General features: G+C 44.8%; 1 protein-coding gene across 2 annotated transcripts in view; it reads right to left on the bottom strand.

Annotated features, from left to right (window-relative positions):
- Positions 1–240: 240 nt before the first annotated feature.
- The window catches only part of LOC149353739 (STAM-binding protein), a 35,770-nt gene continuing 15,399 nt past the window's right edge, over positions 241–20,611 (bottom strand). For both annotated transcript variants that reach the window (XM_089582756.1, XM_089582757.1), the window contains exons 7-10: positions 17,463–17,600; positions 8,899–9,011; positions 2,524–2,626; positions 241–2,191 (exon numbers count right to left, since the gene is read on the bottom strand). In XM_089582756.1, the coding sequence (XP_089438882.1) occupies positions 2,129–2,191; positions 2,524–2,626; positions 8,899–9,011; positions 17,463–17,600 (417 nt within the window). In that variant the 3' untranslated portion in view covers positions 241–2,128. The remainder of the gene's footprint in view (positions 2,192–2,523; positions 2,627–8,898; positions 9,012–17,462; positions 17,601–20,611) is intronic.

Genomic DNA, 20,611 nt, shown 5'->3' with positions numbered 1-20,611 from the left:
AGAGTACACTTGCGTCATTTACCAGTGGCATAGGGCTCGAAGCAAGGCCTTATCGTGCATGCACATTTCCATTGGATCGTGTTAGTTTAAAAGCTATATCGGGCTCGCCAGGCAGCGGCGACTGTCATTAATACCCAACCCAGCGCGCCATTCAAGCACACTGGACAGGTGTGCGGGCAACTATGCAATCCCTGCATTCATGGTTTTGAAGTTCCTCTAACCTAATCGTTACAATCCACAGACAGGACTTCTTGAAACTTTATTTCACATAACTCTGCAAATACACATGCTCAGCACAACTCATTTAGGCCCGAAGGTGGTATAAAAGCATAAAAAAGACTGTCTTAAAAAAAGGCAATTTATTCTGTGTAACATAGTTGGCTGCCAACTTTGTGGCCACTGGTGCATGCTCCAAGTTATGCATCATTAAAAATAGTTTTGTGCAAATCATGCAATGTTTAAATAAATATTAACTCTAGAGGAAACTTCCATTTTACCAAGTGAGTCACGTAATCTTTCCCGAGGCTTCCCTTACTTCGTTAAAACAAAAGCCCAACAGATCACATAACAGTTCTGAGAATATCACTGGCAGCTCCTAAAGCTGTTCTTATTTTCTAGACTACAGTTTCTGTGTAAAGCTTTTCTCAGACGCAACTGTTGCTGAGGTCAATAACAATGCTGTTTAGTCACACCAAGGGAACACAGTACAGTAGCCGACCGACTTTTCGCACTCCGACGATTAAAAAATAGTACGATATTTAAAACTTTGTTCAGGGATCATCACTCAACCCTTAGGAATGAATGATTTTTCGTACTAAATTAGCGGAGAGCGAGCCATAATAGGCCGCCTTAATCTATTCTATCGAGGTTACACTGCGCCACAAGGAAAATGCTTAAGGTTGGCCTTATAAAAACTAAGCATTTAACAAAGGAATTATAGCACTGCTATTCCTTTAAGGAATTCCAATAAGCAACAACGAAGATGAGTGAAAAAGGGCACATCCAACATGTTTCCCTGTCACAAGGGTGCAGACACAAGCTGGCTTCTTCAGGGCACTTTGAGAACTAATGATGATGACGAAGCGTGAAATGGGCATGCTTAGCACGTTCCTCCGTTCTGAGGCTGTGTTATGAGAGAGTACACCCACGCTAGCCCCAGCTGCGTGAGGGAAGCGCAGAAGATGATTAACCAATGGGGAAACACAAAATGGACAGAATTTTGCTATACTCGCAATGTGCGAGGTGAAGGCCAAGGATGTAGTTCTGCATTAAAACCTCCAGGCCCATTACTGAATGTCTTCCAAAGGACACAGTCCTTTGACAATGGAAAAAACCTACAGCACAGATCTGTTTGTGGCGGTTAACATGCTTGTGGATGCATGAAAGGCAGTCCAACTTGCAACAACTGGCATTTCTTCAGGCATGATGGCTTTTGCACCAACGAATGCACTACTGATGATCTGGAGGCAGACCACCACACCTACAATGACTTTGCTGTAGACATAGTTAAGGACCTAACTGCTCACCTAAATGAGAATGGAATGGTCATCCACCCGACACCATGCTCCGCGAGTCTGCTGAAGAGGACAAGAGCTCTAAAATATGCGCAGACCTCATAAACAACAAACTTGCACACCAAACAATTCACCTGAAAAGTAAGTTGAATTCTGACGACAGCTTCGTTGGCCTACTGCAACCATTGGTAGCAGAAATCACAAACACCGTGGCCTTACTGTCCAGCATGTGTGACATAAGCACAACGATATAAGCACAAATACAGGCTAAGTCCTGTCACTTGTAAACGAAGCATGGAACAGGGAAAAATCAGCGACTTTTTTAGGCCAACTTCATTCCAACAAAGTGCTTGATTTTTTTTCATAGTCCACAAGTTTTTTAGGGTCCCTTTGAGTTGAAAGATCGGTCGGTGACTGCACTCAGTTATGACTAGCATTAAGAGTAACTCAGCACTGGATGTCCTAGCCAGGCCCTGTCACTAGGGGCAGCAAATATACTATACAAAAAAAAAGCACAATCTTTTCAATTCTTGTTTTTTCATATTCACATCAGTTGCCTGTCTAAGTTTCACTTTACCACAAAACTGTGTAAAGGGTGAAGCAAGCATTCGTTTCTATACCCGAAGATCCACCACTATCACTTGTGCCTTGTCTTCCACCTTGACGTGTCTGCATTCCTGCAAGCGCCACAAAACAAAATGTGATTCACCTCATCATGTGTAAGGCACAATACACTGGCTTTGGAACTGGTGCTTTAATTTACGTGCTGAAATGCCATGAAGCCTGTACATGAGCTGCCCCTAACATTGCCACAGAACAAGCTTAGAGTCAAGAATTTCGGCCAAAAGCAAAGATGTTGCCGTATATCAACTCTAAAAACATGCATGGGTCAACAGAAGTGGAGGTGGGGGCATTAAATAGCCTATAACCTCAATTTAGCAAAGCTAAGAAAACGTAAAAAATATGAGCCTATCTATGGGGCTCTACCATGCAGAGAAGACAAACATACTTCATAAAGAGGTGGCTCATTCGGGTGAGGGTGAAAACCAGTAGCACGGCATCCAGAGATAAACGGCAGGCCATGGTCAACAGTCAGGCTGAAGATCTTGTTCCTTGAAAGCAAATGTGGGGAGAACTAGTGAACAAAATACATATGCACAGCAGCCATTTAAAAATACACACTAGCAAAATTTAATTTAAAATAAAAACATGTACCACTGGAATGGTTTGGTTTGGTTTATGGGGTTTTAACGTCCCAAAGCGACTAAGGCTATGAGAGACGCCGTAGTGGAGGGCTCCGGAAATTTCGACCACCTGGGGTTCTTTAACGTGCACTGACATCGCACAGTACACGGGCCTCTAGAATTTCTCCTCCAAAGAAATTCAGCCGCCGCGGCCGGGATCGAACCCGCGTCTTTCGGGTCAGCAGCCGAGCACCGTAACCACTGAGCCACCGCGGCGGCCCACTGGAATGTTCCTGCATATTGTAACGGTGTTTGTGAGGGCTCAAATGAAGTACGTACGAAAAAGAATGCCTTCACAAGAAAGACCTTGAAAAGCATCCTGAAAAGCATTAGCTAACAAGTGACTAATGGTAGGCAGTACTAAAAACTCTTCCAATCATCACACTTTCTTGCCCACTCCAAACAGTGACCTATGAGGTGTGTAAGTTCGATGTGCTCCCTCTGGCCTACGCTCTTGGTGTCAAACTCTTATTCCCGAAAAATAAGGGCGAAAATAAAGGTAAGAGAAAGCCCTCACCGAACCATAGGTTATTGCAGGCATAAGCCAATGACGATAAATGAAAAGGGACAAATCGTCCAAAAGTAAATTTCGCATAAAATTTCAAAAAGTGAATTTCTCTTACAGGCTTATGCCCCACCAGAGATACAATGAAAATGTTCAGGCTCGTGTTCAAGTTATTATGTCACAATGCATTCCAGTTGCATTTGGTTCCCTTCGGCATTGAGATATTTGTTATTGTAGTACAGTGGAACCCCGATTATGCGACCCCCATTCATACGATCACCCACATTTTATGAAGAATTGGAGTGGGCCCAGCAAATCTCCCACAGGAATAATGCATTAAAAGCCTTGATTATACGATGGAAAAATATGCCCTACTTCGTACGACAGCCAGCGGGAACCACTCCGGATGAGAGATGCTGGCAGAGCACTTTATTGGCAGAAGTGATGTCAACCAAGTTGGTTCCAGATTGAAATCAAAACGGAGACGTGCGTGCAAGGATGCAATCGAGCGAGCGACGGCCTGTATTGACGGTTCTGCCAATGGCTCTGACATAGACTCACTCCGCATGTGCAACTCGCGACCATCGGCGCAAGGCGACTCGCCTGGCCCGTTTTTCGAAGACGCTGACGGAGAGGTTAAGGAAATCAACTGTGTGTTCGTACCAGCATGAACTTACTTAGAGGCGGTAACAAGATTAGACATTTCTATGATAATCGGCGGCTAGTTAAGGGCTTTCCGCTGCGGCTTTAGAGCGGAGCGTTAGGCATAGTGACACAGAGCGAGCCAGGAGCGAGCAGCGTGCTGTCACGTTGCAGGTGAACATTGTATTTTCTTTCTTCCTTTATGATGCGAATGCATATTACAAACACTGCTGCCTGCTGCCGTGGGGTGACAGTGGTTCTAGAGGAAGTCTGAACAGAAAGATTATCGTACTGCGTGCCACAAAACGTCTTCCAAGAGTCGGAGTAGCCATATTTCTGGTGTGTCGTCCAAATCATCGTTTTCGAGGCACTTGTGACGTCTACCTAATGTGCTGGGATGGGTGCGCACGCACGCTTTGTCTAAAGCCAGGCTGCGTGCAGTCTTAGAACTAATTCTCGCAGAACGAAAACGCGTGCTTTTACAATGCATTGGGAAAAGAACTTCAATTAGTTTTGAAAGCCAAGGTAGCGAACGCGCTCATTACGCAAAGGCGTAACTTGTGCGACATTTTCGATTATAAGACGCCCGCATTATAAGATGGTTTCACGCGGTCCCCTGAAAGTTGTGTAATTGAGGTTCTACTGTACCCTCATAAAAAGAAAAATACAGGTTAGTTCTCAGCAATGGTATATGAAGGAACTGTGAAATGAGCAATAGTGCATTGGATTGTTTGGAAGGTGAGCTGGATTTCACGAGTCAAGTGACTGCTCAAGACGAATGCGAAGTGCTTTTGTAACACGGCACTGAATTTTATACCAGTGTAGCCTCATGAACTTTTCTGAAGTTATCTTTAACCTTTTGTGGTCCGAAACTTTTACGCACTTTGTGGCCGTTCCCATCCGAAGCTATTTCGCCAGTTTTGGACACTGCGAGCTTTGGGCACTGTGCAAAAAACAACTCATGGAATGTTTATACTTGATGTTTCTTTATGTGCCCAAGTCTTTTATTAATATTTGGGCAGCATGTGGTTTAAGAAATGGTGAATCATGCGCTGTGAGAAAAATGCATGAAATTCAACCACAGAAAACCTTTTCAGGTGGTGCCTGACAGTAGATCAGAACGGCTGTGTTGCACTGTCGGAAGGGGCCCGACTAGGGACTGCAATGGGTTAAGCTAGACAATTTTCAGCACAAGTTTGATGCCTCTGTAGAAACAGCTGCAAAAGGACTTCAAATGCAAAATTTTGAAAACAAATAACAAAACGTTTCATCATCATCATTTTGGTACTTCTGTAGAAACAGCTGCAAAAGGACTTCAAATGCAATTATCTTGAAAACAAATAACAAGATGTTTCATCAAAACATCTTGTTATTTGTTTTCAAGATTTTGCATTTGAAGTCCGTTTGCAGCTGTTTCTACAGAAGCACCAAACTTGTGCTGATGTTTATTTGCACTAATCACCTCTTTTAGGCGCTGCTTGCAATTTCCTTGGAAAAACTTTTTTTTCCCCACACGAATAGTTCATGCATGTCTGAAGAAAGCTACTTAGCTTGTTTTGTTTTGCAATGAGAAACCTCCACTACTTACTTTCTGCAGGTATGCACACAACTGTGCATAAAGTGCCTTAGTGGTCGTAGATTTGTGACACAGGCAAGTACTATAATATGACAGCTCTATTTATTTGATTCCATTTCGTTCTAAACACCCCTTGTGCAAACTGGCTAACCTGGGTTATAACAAGGGGTTATAGCTAATGAGTAGCCGCAAAGAGAATCAGAAAAAGGTCACTAATTATTCTGGCCATGCTTTTGACAAGGGAAAGGGGCCAGAAAAAGTTACCGTAAAGTTCTAAGAGAACGCCCCCACCTGAGAGATCGGTCACCCACCTTTTGGGGCGAAATATCTAATTGGCTAGAAGACCCAAAACATCACCCACCCCTTCAAAATTGCACTATCTTCGGAACCTTCGAAAGCCCAGGAGCTCTCTGTGAAAAAACTGCATCGCCCCATACAGCCCATCTGCGAACATCACCAGCGACTTATTTCAGACCACAGAGATCCCACCACCCCTACTACTTGTCCGATGTAAGTGGTAAGTTGGGGGGTATATTGGCTTTCTTAGAAAGGGGAAGGAAGTTTTAACGCGTTCACTGCGTTGTGGGTCACCGTTCGGCCACGAATACTTGGTCCCATGATGAAGCTGTGGGGCAGATTAGTGAGGTCCTCCACCTGAGGCCTCACTACGAAATCCAAGCCACGACCTCAATGTGTGACCTAGTATTCCAGGCTGCACAGGATGGATAAATGATGCGATGCGACCTGCTGGCGACCCACGCCACAGGGAACGTGTTAAGCTCAAGAAAGCATGGAGGACAATGTGTTGCAGCTGCCATTTGATACCGACAACGATGAGTCTTTCGATCGGTTCAGCAATGATGAGAGAGTGAGATGAGAGGTTAATTCTTCCATCCAAAGCCGATCGAATTGCCCACATAAGTTTTGAAGTCTACAGCAAATAGCCTATGTTTAGAAACATGCATTAGCGACAGGCTACGCTACACGTGGCTTCCCGAATTGATGGAGTTGATACTAATGGAGTTTTCTATTCATTCAACATCACCTTAGTTTCTGGTGCACCAGCACTGTCTTGAATACATCTCCTCCTTCACTTCTTCACTCACATGTTAAAAGGTAGCTGAAGCATAATATGGCCACATTCTGTTAATTTATTGTCTGTTTTGCAAAAGTCAGAAGGATGGTCCCCGATTTGGTGTAAAATGAGTTTTGGGCACACTTTTTTGTCACACCTTGCATTTTCTGGAGGGTAAAATAAAAAGAGGGCAAGAAAATATTTTGGACAAAAACGCTAGTGGCTAGCAAATAGTACATGTATGCATTGCTGAGCACGGCTAGCTGCCCACTGGCGGGAAGGAACAGACAGTTCAGTTCCACCAAGACACTTAGAGCATATTTGTGTAAATGCACAAATTATGGTCGTGAAATGTCACCACTCGCTGTTAATCGCTAGCACCTTTCAAATGGGCAATGCAAGGACTTCGCAACCAAGTAAAAAATTTTGTGAAGCTGCACTTAACAAAATAAACCTAAAATAAAATGGCAAAACCAGTCTTCATAGGAATGTTGATGCACGTGTGGCTAATTTCACAGTTTTGTGAAATATGATTTACTGAGCTGCTTACGCAATCTAAAATACACAGCAGTTACAATATGAATGCTTCTAGATTTGTATACAACATAGAAATCAGCGTTAGGGTAGCACACACCCACAAAAGGCAGTGACTTCGCAATGTACGCATGCATACAAAGTGCCTCAAAAGGTTAAACTGTAAAGCTTAAAAATTTCACATCATCCACAACCCTAGGTCTGGGGTTCTTAACCTTTTAAGCCTCAAGAAACCCACACCATTTTCAAAATGCTTTTAAAACCTCCACGTGCCTTGGCTTCCATCTCATCCTGCCCAACATGCGTGCAAAAGAAGAGCATGCAGACACCTTGCAGGCAGACACCTTGCGACATCAAAAATACAGGAGGCTCTTGTTAAGATGAACTCAGTTCAGACAAATTCTCCGATACGATGAACAATGCGAGACCTTTTGGTTGGTTTCCCACTGGATTCAATGTAAAGTAAATTAGAACTGTTCTGCACGTGATTCGGTTAAGAACTTTCGCAGTGACTGTGAACCTTCGCAACCCCACGCAACAGCCCTCACAGGGCATCTGCACGGTGCAGCAGAGCAAAGGAAAAATATATAAAATGCTTCCACGCAAGACAGCACATCCCGACAAGAAAGCTTTCGCGCAACATCGTGCCACTGTGCGCAGCAGCTGTCTCGCAGGGGTGCACTTCCTTGCGGGGAAGCTTTCTTGCAGGTGCGGAACAGCAGGGCACCTTTGCCCCTGCCTGTGTGCGGTGCAGAGATGCTAGATTTCAGCATCGTGCGCACGTCAGATACCGCGTTTCCACCAGCAGACTAAAAGGTGAGGAGTGCACTCACTTATTGACTTAGGGTTTAAACAGCTGGGAGCAGATTTTCTAACTGAAACGGCAGCGCAATACGCGTTATCGCGGCGTAGATATGGCCAGATATCGGCACCGCATGGGCACTGCCTGCGGCGGACGGAAAGGCACATGGTGAACCAGCTCGTAGAGTTGATAACAGCTACACTACAGAAGGAGCGAGATAAAAGAGGCTGGGCACCTTCAGAGCAGTTGAAGCCATAAAAGTAGTCATGAATGAATAATAAAAAAAACATATAGCAGTTGCTGCAGGAGACAGAGAGCAAAAAAGAGACGGTGATGAGAGGAAAACTAGACCAATGCTGTTTTCAAGTAGGATAATGTGACTGTTTCATGTTCACTATTAAGCTCACTTTTTGCATAGCGCCATATACTTATATGTTCCATTTGCAATTATCCACTCATTGCAAGGTAATTTTATTCACGTAACATATATATGCATATGTATAACATGCTCACGTATCTATTTTGAAGGCACTTCTGCTAAGATGCACTTCTGATAAGAGGAACAAATTTTTTGGTCCCAACAAGTTCATCTTAAGGGAGTCTACAGTGATCAAATTCAATTAATGATTGGCTTTGTAGTAAAATATTCTGCTATAAGCAATTAGATTATCATTGGTCTCAAAATAAAGCAGAAAGAGGAAAGAAGGGGGTATATGTGTGCATGCATTTAGGCCTCATGAGGGAACACAAAACGACTCCCAAGGAACCCAGTGGTTTCGCAAAACCCAGTTTGAGAATGCCTACCCCAAGTAATCAACAATTGCAGTCTCAAAATGAATGACATGATGCCACTGTCTGCTCTATTTGCAAGGCCTATATGTTGAGTACAGCCCACAAGAGAATCGTATCTCCTAGATGCATTTGAAATTTCCAGACTCACTCATGAAAGGCGGGGAAATACAATACACATAGAGCAATAAAAAAAACTACAAAATATGACACTTACTCATCATACTTTGGGGAGCACACAATTGCCACAGCTTCGGGTAGCATGAGCTGGTAACTGCAATGCGTGTGGAGGTCTACACTCGACATGAACGCAGTCTGCGTAGGATGGGTCTGAAACAAGGCAAGGCACACCTCTCTGAGAAGAAATCTAAAGAAAGCAGTGGATAATGAATAACTGAACCAGACGCGTTATTGCTGACAGCAGAAAAAAGGTCTGCTTTTTTATAACGGTGAAACAAGTGCTATTACGTGTAAAAACCACTGACAAACACCACAGCAAATCTCATGAACAACAATATTAACTCACAAGATCATCATGGGGAAAAAAAAAAGATGCAGGAAACGCTTCATGTTATGTCAAAGGCTAGGTATGCATAGAACCAGAACAAAATACTGGAGGGGACACTTAAGCTCCGCCTTAAGGGTATGACGCAATAGCGTTAATGCTCACATATGCGGAATTGATCCTTCTCTACTAATCATTCATAGACCACTGGTAGTCCTCATACAACTCCTAGGGCAGTGGTGCAGCGGTTAAGCGATGCACCACGCCCTGCGATGGCAGGTGCTGCCACCGGTGGGACTTTTGAGACCCAGGTTGCTCTTACCGAGCAACTTCTTGCTACCAATCATTAATTGAACTGCCACCTGAAACAGTGATCAGTTTGCTCACAATCCAGTGGGTAGGTTGTGACGACACCACCAGGTCACGTGACCTAGATGCCCACCTAAGTTGCAGAGAGGCCGGTTTCTCCGGCCCCTCAAGCTGTGAGGCTTCAAACTATGCCAACGTCGATGCCAACGACGGACAATTTTTAGTGCAGAAGCACTTCTAGCGCACTCCCCGGGTTTCAGCAGGGTCCGTCTGTGTGAAGCCTCTCGGTAGCTTAACTGGCTCACTTGGTCAGTGGACCCTTCTATCACACTGTGACTAGGCAGTGGCGTCCACCTACAAATTGAGGCAGCTATGTGCCTTCCCTTTTCTCATAACCAGCAGAAGGTTTAGACCCAGTTGATTTTGAGGAAAGGAAAAGGACTTAACTAGCTCACAGGGTAAGTGCTAGTGAGCACCTCAATCGCACTTTGAGGTACGTGGACGTCGTGGCGGTTGACAAAAAAACGTGCTTTTGCACATTTCATGCTTAGCAATGCTAAACCGCCAGTCATTTTTTTCCGGCATAAGGGAAATAACGTTCTCGCGTTAAAAGAAGGCAAGTACTAATATTTCAGAGGCACAAAAAACCATGCAGGCCGTGATGTAAAGACAAACGGACCCAGTAACAGATGCACGTTGACTCACTGTCATATGAACTGTCTACCAGCATTAAAGGTTACATGTAGCATGAAGACTAGAAAAGCAATGCAATTTGAGTAAGTAGACCCTCCCTCATTCATATTTTTGTTCATTACCTACGTATGTAATGCATAGAAGCAGCATCGCTCCCACTTTCTTTGTGCCTCATGAAAGCTGCTACACACTTCTCAGTGACAAGAAGAAGGTGACATCCAAATATGACCAGTTGTCAGACACTTTTTGGTTATTTGAATACTGAAGTCAACACACGAAATTATTACTGGCAGTGCTTTGGCAAAAAAATAAAGACTTCGCAGAAGAACCCTCCTGTTATGTTTTTCTTATGGCTTTGCAATTGTTCGCAGGCGAAGAATGTGCTGAATGCCCTGCGATGAACTGCTTGGGCAGCTGTTGGCAGAAGGGAGGCAGCACCGAAGAGGGAGGGTGCGGACCGGGTGAAGTTTGGGCCCACGTGCTCATTTCTGCACTGTTTTTGTGGCAGCTGCTTCAATCCCACACAATCCTCATCTATTGGAACCTAAAAATTGCACTTCTAAAATGCAGGCGACCAGAAAAACGTGGATGAGAGAAACATGCCTCAGAGCTAACCCGAGCAACTATATCTCGTACAGTGCTGCCCATTCGGTGTATGCCGCGGCACAGTTTCGTTATCACGTCTTTGGTTTGTTTGCGCACCGCATCTAAGCGTGATCGGTAGATAGGCTTGCGTGCAACACACCAGACGCCGCTGAACACGGTGGCAGCCATGCACCGATGGAGTCTAGAGTCCCATTTCGGCCGGTCTGCTGTCACCGTTCAGGGTGCGCTAATCGTAGGCTGTCAAAATACCAGCATGGGGTAAGGTACTATCGTGAAGCGACATCTGCGACGTAGCATGCGGAAATGCTGCCACAGTTGCGACGCAACAACCGAGTCTGTATTGCATGGGTTTCAACGAGAACTCAGCCGGCACTGGCTCTTGAAAACATAGCAAATGGGAATGTAAGTACAGGATTCTGCGCATACACATGGTACGCACTTGCATACAAACTCCCACAAAAACTTTGATAAGAGTAATTCAAACAAGAAATAAACATACGGAGCTCAACATAGGCAGGAATGACCACATACTACAATGAAAATCGGCCAGCTGACATAGTAGAAAACACTTTTAAGCCATAATTACTCCATAAAAACTCTGTTCAGTAAACTGCCAGTGACTAAACAACAAAATTCCACAGTATCAATGTGGCATTCCGTCAATCACCAATCCCAGCATAGCTGGGTAAATTAAATTTGGCAGTCATATTGTACTGGAATATGCTCCTCTGTACAAAAAGTACTAGCATACACACAGATCTTAATTTAGGAAGTGTAGAGGTGAACTTTCGGAACCACGCAATTCTTACCTGTCTTTGCACATGAGAACCTGAACTACAGTGCTGCCTTTTTATACAGCAACTACAGTAGAGCCCGCTTATAACGAGCCCGACGGTTGCTCGGACTACGTCCTTGTATCAGAGGCTTTTAATAAGTGTACTTCCCATGTTACAGCCAAAAATACTAAGTCAGACAGTACAAGTCCTTTATGCGTGTCTGCTTATTCAAACATGACCCTATTACAGCACTTTTCAAGCTCTCCAGCACAGTAAAATGCTCCTCGCTGATAGCCTTGCAACCAAAGAGGTGGTTTAACGCGACATAACTAATCGCAGTGGAGGAGCTCACGGTAGCAGGTGGTAGGTCAGCCTCCTTGTCATCGTTCCCATCAGATTTCTGGCAGTGCCAGAGTTCCCGTACTTCGCGCACTACTATTTTTGCCAGTGTACGGCTTTCCTATGGTGCCGTTATCACCCGCACCAACGAAGTCATCCCGGGCAACATCAGATTGGGCCAGCTGCGCATCGACGACGCGCTGCCACAAATCCACATGCGCCCGATAATGTGGTGTTAAACAGCATCCTCCATTGTTCCTCGGTCCGTAAACGCTGCCTCACGGAAGCAGTTCTTGGTGCACTCCGCAGTCATTTCCATCCACGGAACCTTATCATTCCATGGCGGGGAGCACAGAAATTCGAACTGGGACGCCACGGACCTGGTAGGTCAATTGCCATCATGTGCGTGGTCGACAGGACATCTTGAGCACATGGATCAGGTGGCTGGCCTTGCTCATTGTGTTCAGTGGCAAAACAGTGTGGTCACCGCAGTGAAGAAAGGCAGCACGTGGTACGGTGCATAGTTGTCGAGCAAGAGACGCACCTTCCTATTTTTTTTTTTTTTCATCATGTCATGGTCGAACTCAACAAGCCATTCGGTGAACAAGCTGCCCGTCATCCCCGTGCCCCTTCTAAACTTAAGCCTAGTTGCACACTTGTCAAATAAGAAAAAAAAAAAAAGGTTGCGCACCGTTCAGGTCATTGTTTCGTGCATGTAGCGTACGAGAATGTAGCTTCAAAAGCACTATGCCTTGTGAGTCTTTCTGATCACAAACAGCACTACCGGTCACTGCTGTTCAAACTCATGCACAGACAGCCACCAACGCGAAGCTTACTGCAACAAAGCTAGGTGTTGCCTTTCAAGGCATGCATTTTTAATGAACGCACCAGGCGAAAAGTTTTGTAGGCATTCCATACGTCCCATATTTATTATTCTTGTTTTTATGCTTTTCGGGGGTCGGCACAATATATTCGCAGGAAGGGGGTGACGCGGAGGCTAGGAGACGCTCTCCGCTCCTGCAAGAATCGGTGCTCTTTGAATGCGGGAATGAGTTTACAGCGTTTCCTCATTCACTGCAAACAGAGTTGTGCAGACACATATGTTCGTTGTATCCGAGACTCAATGCCATTGCCCTAATACATAATTTGACAGTAGCACCACACTCATTCGTAATAAGCAAGCATTTATGATAACTGCAGTCATTATAAGTGGGCTCGACTGCACTTAACAAGCAGTGGAGGACAGGATTACATTTATTCAATAAATGATTTGCCATCTACGGAAGCATAATGCAATAATTCCATGCCATATCATGTCACCTTTCATGTGGATAAGAGAAGGTAATGGCATTACACCTGGCACAATGTTATCCACAGCTATACTGTCAGACTACCAGAGAATCACCAAATAAAATTACATCCCTGTCAGTCAAAAAACTAAGCTGGGAACACATTTTACCAGTTTTCGAGGTATTTTTCGTAATTAATAGATTGGTACTATTCACTTACAAAGTGTCAGAAGATACTACAGAAGCAACACCTCTCACATGCCCCGCCGCGGTGGCTCAGTGGTTACGGCGCTCGGCTGCTGGCTCGAAATATGCGGGTTCGATCCCGGCCGCGGCGACTGAATTTCGATGAAGCCAAAATTCTAGAGGCCCGTGCGATGTCAGTGCACGTTAAAGAACCCCAGGTGGTCGAAATTTCCGGAGCCCATCACTATGGCATCCCTCATAGCCTGAGTTGCTTTGAAACGTTAAAACCCAATAAACCAACCAACTTTTTACCACCTTACAATTTTTTTTTTGTTATGGGCATTGTTGGGATGTAGGTAGCGTGGTCGGGCCGGAGAAGGGATGAGTAACATCGGAGACGCGGTTACAAAGAAGACACTTAGCATTATACACAAGTAAAGAGCAACTGAGAGTGTCTCTCAGTGAAAGGGAGCGTTTAGCAGAAGGCAGACTCAGTGAGAGGGAGCTTCTCAGCTGTACTCAATGCTGAGTCTTATAGGGTTTTCCTTCCCTGAAATCCCTAGATGGAGGCTGGGCCTGCCGCGGAAGGCGGTCCTGCAAACTTCACTTTGGCACTCATCACACACTCTCTCATTAGGGAATGCGCCTCCGTCACGTGTTGAGCTTGAGGGTGAGGAGGATGCCATCTACGTCGTGCAGATACCGAAGTCCACAAGTGGTGTCCGCACGGTCTGCAGGTGGTTGCATGAGTAACCCGCACTTGTTCTTCATCAGTGCAAGAACACAAGTTCACGGCTAAGGCCATGCGCAAGGCCAAGCGGGGTAGGGAAACCGTTCGCTGGAAACTGCTCCTTTGACAACGGATGGCGCAGCAAAACATGGTGACTGGACCCAGCTGACACCTGAGTCCTTTCTTGAAGGTGCATTACAGCTGGCCTTGGCAACAACCTTCATCATGCAGATGAGGGTGCACTGGCAGAACTGCAGTGGCTGCTTCCAGGGGAGGCTTGCTATCACCACTGCTGTGGCTACGCGGGACGAGAGCCCGTGTTTTAATCCATTTAAGCTGGAGGACATCCCTGGCATAACAACGTTTAATGTCCCAAAGCAACTGAGGCTATGAGGGACGCTGTAGTGAAGGGCTCTGGAAATTACAACCACATCGGATTCTTTAACGTGCCCTGAGATTGCATAGTACATGGGACTCTAGCATTTCACCTCCATAGAAATGCGACCGGCACAGCCGGGATTGAACCCGCGTCTTTCGGGTCAGTAGCCAAGCGTGACAACCACTTAGCCACTGCAACGGCTCACCACCTCACAATAAACCAGGAAGTCCACCAGCACAACCAAATGGCAGAAATATAGCAAACACTACGTTGTTATGATCACAACAAGTACAATATGTGCATATGGAAAAATTTGTTATCTCCCCTGTAATTTTCTATTTGCAGAGAACTTCTGTACATACTCATGTAAGGGCCGCGCTCACTGACTTGGCAGCCGATAATTCGAAAAAAAAAAGTAAGGTAAAAGAACTGCTTCATGTGTGCATAACTTCGCCTGCACAGTATGTTCTGTTGGCAGCTAATAGATGATGGCAACTGCCTGCGACACTTGGTGCGACAACGGACACATTGGCTCGTGCACTGGACTCCGTCTGCAACCCCAAACACACTATGCCTCAGTGCCGCTGACTTGTCTTGAACATAATATTATCCAAAAAATCTTTTGCCATGCAAAAGCTAGAATGGGGAGCACCACTGCGATAAGCTGGGCTGCCATACCTCGGCAAAATCACAAGTACTCAGGCAAGCTCACTCACAAAAGTTTGGTCAACCTATGAGCTCACTCAAATTCAGACTCACAGAAGCCTGGGCTCACTTGAACTCCTGCACTCAATGTCATTTAGGCTCACAACTCATTTGGACTCGCTCTGACACACGACTTATCTAGGGTCAGCCACTAGTTACAACTCATAACTCATCTGGACTCCCTCATTTTGGCTCATGACTCATTTGGGCCCACTCACTCATCTCGACTCACGACTCATTTGGGCCCACTCACTTGTTTTGACTCGAGACACACATGGGCTCACTGAAGCACCCAAGTGGCACACCACCGAGCCAACGGAGACGCATGACAAGGGACTCCTGAGCCAATGGAGAAAAGGAATCTGCCCCGCCTGTGAGCGACATGATGGAACTTGGTAGAAGCTCCCGACACATCCCCAAGCGGCTCATTACCACACCCGCGCAAACTAGCAAAGAGGAGGGGACAAAATGCCGTCTTCCTTGGTTGCGGCAGTAAATCTTTCATCCCTTCTGCTGTCCGCAAACCAGGAGGGAAAAACTTAGCACGCACCATTGGTGTGAAAACACAGACCATGATCTTAGCCTAAGCCCGAACTCCCAACTCTGATCATGGAACAAAACAGTTCGGACTCAAAACTCAGATCATGAACTGAATGAGAGTTTGGACTCACTCAAGACTCCGATTATAATCTGAGTGTGAGTCCAAACTCACTCACGATTCATATCCTGATCTGAATGTGAGTCCAGACACACTCATGACTTAGATCGTGACCTGAATGTGAGCTTGAGTGAGCCCGAGTGAGCCGACCCACGAGAGAGTTCGGTGACCTATGTGGGCCGCCCAGCTAGGGCACCGGCGGAATACTTTATGTTGTAGCAGCGCAGTTCACCTGGTTGCGTTAGGCCTATGCTCTTAGAAGGGAAAGAGTACTGGGAAAGCCTTTCAATGTAGTACACGCTTGTCCCATATTTCACTCCTTTTTCCAGAATCGCCACATTCCTGCTAAGCCAGAGTGCAGTGCACGTAACTTTTGGGAAAAAAGGCTGCAGCCAAGCACGGAGTCGAACCACTTAACTTTCCAACGTGGGTTGGGCCCGCTATCTTTTGACTACTGCCGGAGTGAGCATCATTGCTTTTGAACACACATATGCATGAGTGCCTACACCGCAGCCTGGAGTGGATAATTAAAAAATAAATGAAGAAAGTGCACCGCAGCAGCTAAGTTAGATGCCTCCAGATGGGTGCTGTGTAGTCTAGGAAACTGGAAATACCAGCTTAGTTTGCCAAAATGCAGAACTAGCATTAGTCTGACACAGAAAACAGCACATGGGCCTCTCCGGTGCGTGTTCTCCTGTAGCAAAAGTCTCTAAGGTTGCAACAAAAGCTGAAAAATTGTCTGGGCAGAACCTGACAGGCACTGTCTGTCTGCTCTAACATGCATTATGAATTTCAGAACAGCAGAATTCACCAGGATGCCAAATAAAGCATTTCTGAATTACTGAGGTTTTGCTGTATGTTATATCTGAAATCCTGTACCAGGACACATACCAGCCCTCTAAACGCTCTAGATACTCTATACCTTTCAACACAATGCAATGTGTCTGCCATATTAAAACAACAAAAGCTAATTCTTTAAGCTCTGCAGCTATCCTGCTTGCACAGTACACATTTCTGCCCTCTTTGTAGACCTCTGAAGGCACATGCTGACCTATGGTAATACCAACACCCTACAACACTTTGATGACACCAAAACATCATGGTCTATTTTGTGTTCTTGCAATACTGTCCTGTGGTTTTGTATCATTCACTTTATAAATCTCAGAAGATTCATCAACACACTTCACTGAATACCACATAAGCTAGAATACAGGAATAAGATTACTCAAAGCCAATCAATGATTTGTAATGCAAATCACTGCTTTCAATTGTTACTCAGTAAGTAGCAACCTATGTGCAAAACTTTTGTTTTGTTTTATGGGGTATACCATCCCAAAGAGGCTCTGGCTATAAGGGACACTGTAGTGGAGGGCTCCATATAATTTCGGCGACCTTGAGTTCTTTAACATGCACTGATATCACACAGTACACAGGCCTCTAGCATTTCACCTCCATCGAAATGCAACCGCCGCAGCCAGGATCGAACTCAAATCTTTCGGGTCAGCAGCAAAGCACCATAACCACTAAGCCACTGCAGTGGCATATGTGCACAGCTGTTCAACTCTTCTGCATGAAACAAATTTAAAAAATAGGAACTCAAACATACATGCACCCAGCCAACTGTGTCGAGGCCCAATTGGTCCTGGTACTCGAGCACTTCCTCCTCACTCTCCGTGAAACAAGAGTCTGCTGTGCCCGACTGCTTCGGCACCAGGAGATGGCTGATGTTCAACTGGTTCCTGGACTGCAAGGCAAAAAGCCACCGCACCACTCACAACCTGCAGACAGCCCAACACTGGCTTAAAGGAGTATAGACACCTAATTTTGGTGGCATATTTTCTCTATAATGATGCGGAAGACACTACTATGCATGAATCACCATGTGCTATTCACCTATGACCACTAATTAATTTATGATCGAATTTTTCTGAAATGCCGTTTTGGTTTCGGTTTCAACAGCTGACCAATGGCTGTGATGTCAAAGAGAGGTAATAGGTCACGTGAGGCATCTAAAAACTGCAATCTAATCACTGCTTAATGGTTTTAATTCGCTACAGAGCTAAAGCCAGCCTTCCTCAAGAGCCGGAATGACAACGTGTGTAGAAGCACCTTTTATACTGCAGTTTTTGATGTCTCATGTGACCTATGACCTCTCTTTGACATCACAGTCTTCGTTCGGATGCTGAAACTGAAACAGCACGAGAAAGAAATATAATTACAAATTATTTAGTGGTCGCATGAGGATACCATGTGGTAATCCATGTATGCCTTACGCCCATTACAAAGAAGAAAACATGCACACAAAAGTTAGGCGCCTATACTCCTCTAAAAAATCTTCAGTCATCGAAAGCATATACCCAACTGCAGGCAATACAAGTGCTTTCCAGTGCATTTCGCTGGTGTAGGTCTGTCAACAGCACCCCCAAATAAAAGAGTGCCAATAGCGAGCACCTGAAACAGTGTTTGCAGACCTGGAGTATGCAGGGACAGAGGGCACTATTAAAACAAACTTTCTCCACAATAATTTTTTTCCAAGAGTTCAGTTCCAAAAGGGTCACAGGTGATTAGCCTCGCTTCCAGCAACAACCTACCTACTCTACCGATTTTCTGGGTCGCTAAGGCTGTTCTCTGCCCAGTAGCAAAAAGACAAGTTCCTTCCCACATTATTCTTCATGCTTGCTTTTTTTTTCAGTGTTTTGTTGTTTTTGCAAGCTTGGGCAAGGCAACAAGCTGCAGAGTGGCAAAGCCATAGGCTGGCTTGTCGAGAGAGTCGCCTGTCCAGCAACTTCGATGGCAGGGTCTGTTTGATTGCTGTTGATAAACTTGTCTGTGGGTATATTCATCATGCAAGTCATATCATGTTTCAGTCTAGCAGCCCTCTAGACTCGTCACTAGCTGCTTTGCAGCCCAAACATGGAAACAGACTGCAAAAAACATCTATAACGACACACACTGCATCCAGGCACAAACCTCATGGTAATGCAAATAGAAAACACACAGTTAGCTGAAGTGCACTGCTGTTTTGTACAGATGAGTCTGCATGGTTAACACTTTCTATTTTACTCTTATAAAATTGGCGCATTGTGAAAGAAAACAGTGCTACTAACTGCATAAGATTTTGTGGCCACTTTGATAGTGCACTCACAACTGATGTCCGTCACCTGCCTGGCATCAGTTAGGAAGGGGCCTACCTAACTAACTCTGTTCCGCAATTAAACAAGCGCATAGAATGCTGCTTTGAGCTAAACTGGCGAATTGTTCGAGCTCGGATTTCGCACAGAAATGGCATTTTGTAGGCAGAATTGTTTTGTGCTAAATTTGTTTGAGGTACTTGCTTGAATCTATCAAAAAATATTCTGATATTCGCATCGTCTACGGCAGCGATGAAACAAAACAAGCAGTTGTTGCAGCGGATGCACTAGTGGCGCCATCTCATTTGTTAGCTATGGAGATACGGCGAAGGAGGAGGGTGGGAGGCGTCTTGCGAGAGGTTTGAAGACGCTTTTTTCACAAAATACTTGAAATTTAGTGTAGTCATGGCCAAACAGTTTTTTGTGATCATAGATAAAGCAGTTGAAGAAGAGTCTCCAAACCACCCTCAAAACGTCCCCCCCCCCCCCCTTTTCCACGGCCGACTAACTAGATGGCGCAACTAGTACAATCACTGAGATAATGGCAACTGTTTTGTTCAGCCAACGCTGCAGACGATGTGAATGACTTTTTTTGATCGATTCAAGCAAGTACTCCAAACAAATGTAGCATAAAACAATTCTGCCAACCAAATGCCATTTCTGAGCAAAATGAGCTCGAACAATTCCACCAGTTTAGCTCAGAAAAGCATTCTACAGCGCATGTTTAATTGTGAAACAGTTTGCATATAAATAGAGCCCTTCATTTACCGAATCTTGCACACCAAACATTTCTTAAAAATGGGGTTAAACCCAATTTCCCCCGAAAATTGCCTTTCTAGAGCACAAGGGCAAGGAAATGATGCATTATATTATATGAAACAGCATGAACATACATTTTTCTGACACCGCATGAAAAGTGGCGGGTATTCTGTGCTTAGTATTCCAGAGGAGTGCTCATTCAACTGGCAATCTTAAACCTCTCTTAGCGCTTGTTAGTCATGATGTGACTTAATTTGAGGACATGTTCGCAAAGTAACTTTTAGAACGGCAAAACAATGGTACTGACCAGGTATTTATTCGGCATCATGTATCAAGCGCTACGCTAGCGGCGTCCTGCTCCAGGGCTCTTCCCTATTCAAAATAGCCTCTGCGATGTTTAATGACTATTTTCACAGCGTACAAGATAGGCGGGTTTTGCATGCACGAAAAATTCTGTGTAGGAGACTGATACTTTACGCGATGAAATATTTGCAATAGATAAGAAAAAATCTAATTTGGTGAACAGTTTTCTTCTTTTGTGCGTAACCTGTCATTTACAGATTGTTTATGAGATGCTGAACAAAAAATAGGGTATTTGGTACTCCACACAAAAATGAGCACGTATATTAAATTGTCTTCTGCAGCAAAAAAAAAAAAGAAAAAAAACTGAATTATAGAAATTTGTGGTGTGTAACCTGATTTGTACTTGAATCTGAGCTAAAAAAAATACTGTCCGATTTCTACCCCCCCCCCCCCCCCAAATTCTGCAAAAAATGAAACTAGAAAACGAAAGGCTCTACTTACTATACAAAAAGGAACAGGCTTTATACAGAGTTTCTAAACTGACTTAAAATGCCATGACAAT

Source organism: Amblyomma mixtum, chromosome 3 (assembly GCF_055824585.1).
Source record: "Amblyomma mixtum isolate Tamu chromosome 3, ASM5582458v1, whole genome shotgun sequence".
In the NCBI taxonomy this organism is placed as follows: Eukaryota; Metazoa; Arthropoda; class Arachnida; order Ixodida; family Ixodidae; genus Amblyomma; species Amblyomma mixtum.
This window is presented reverse-complemented; position numbering and strand designations above follow the sequence as displayed.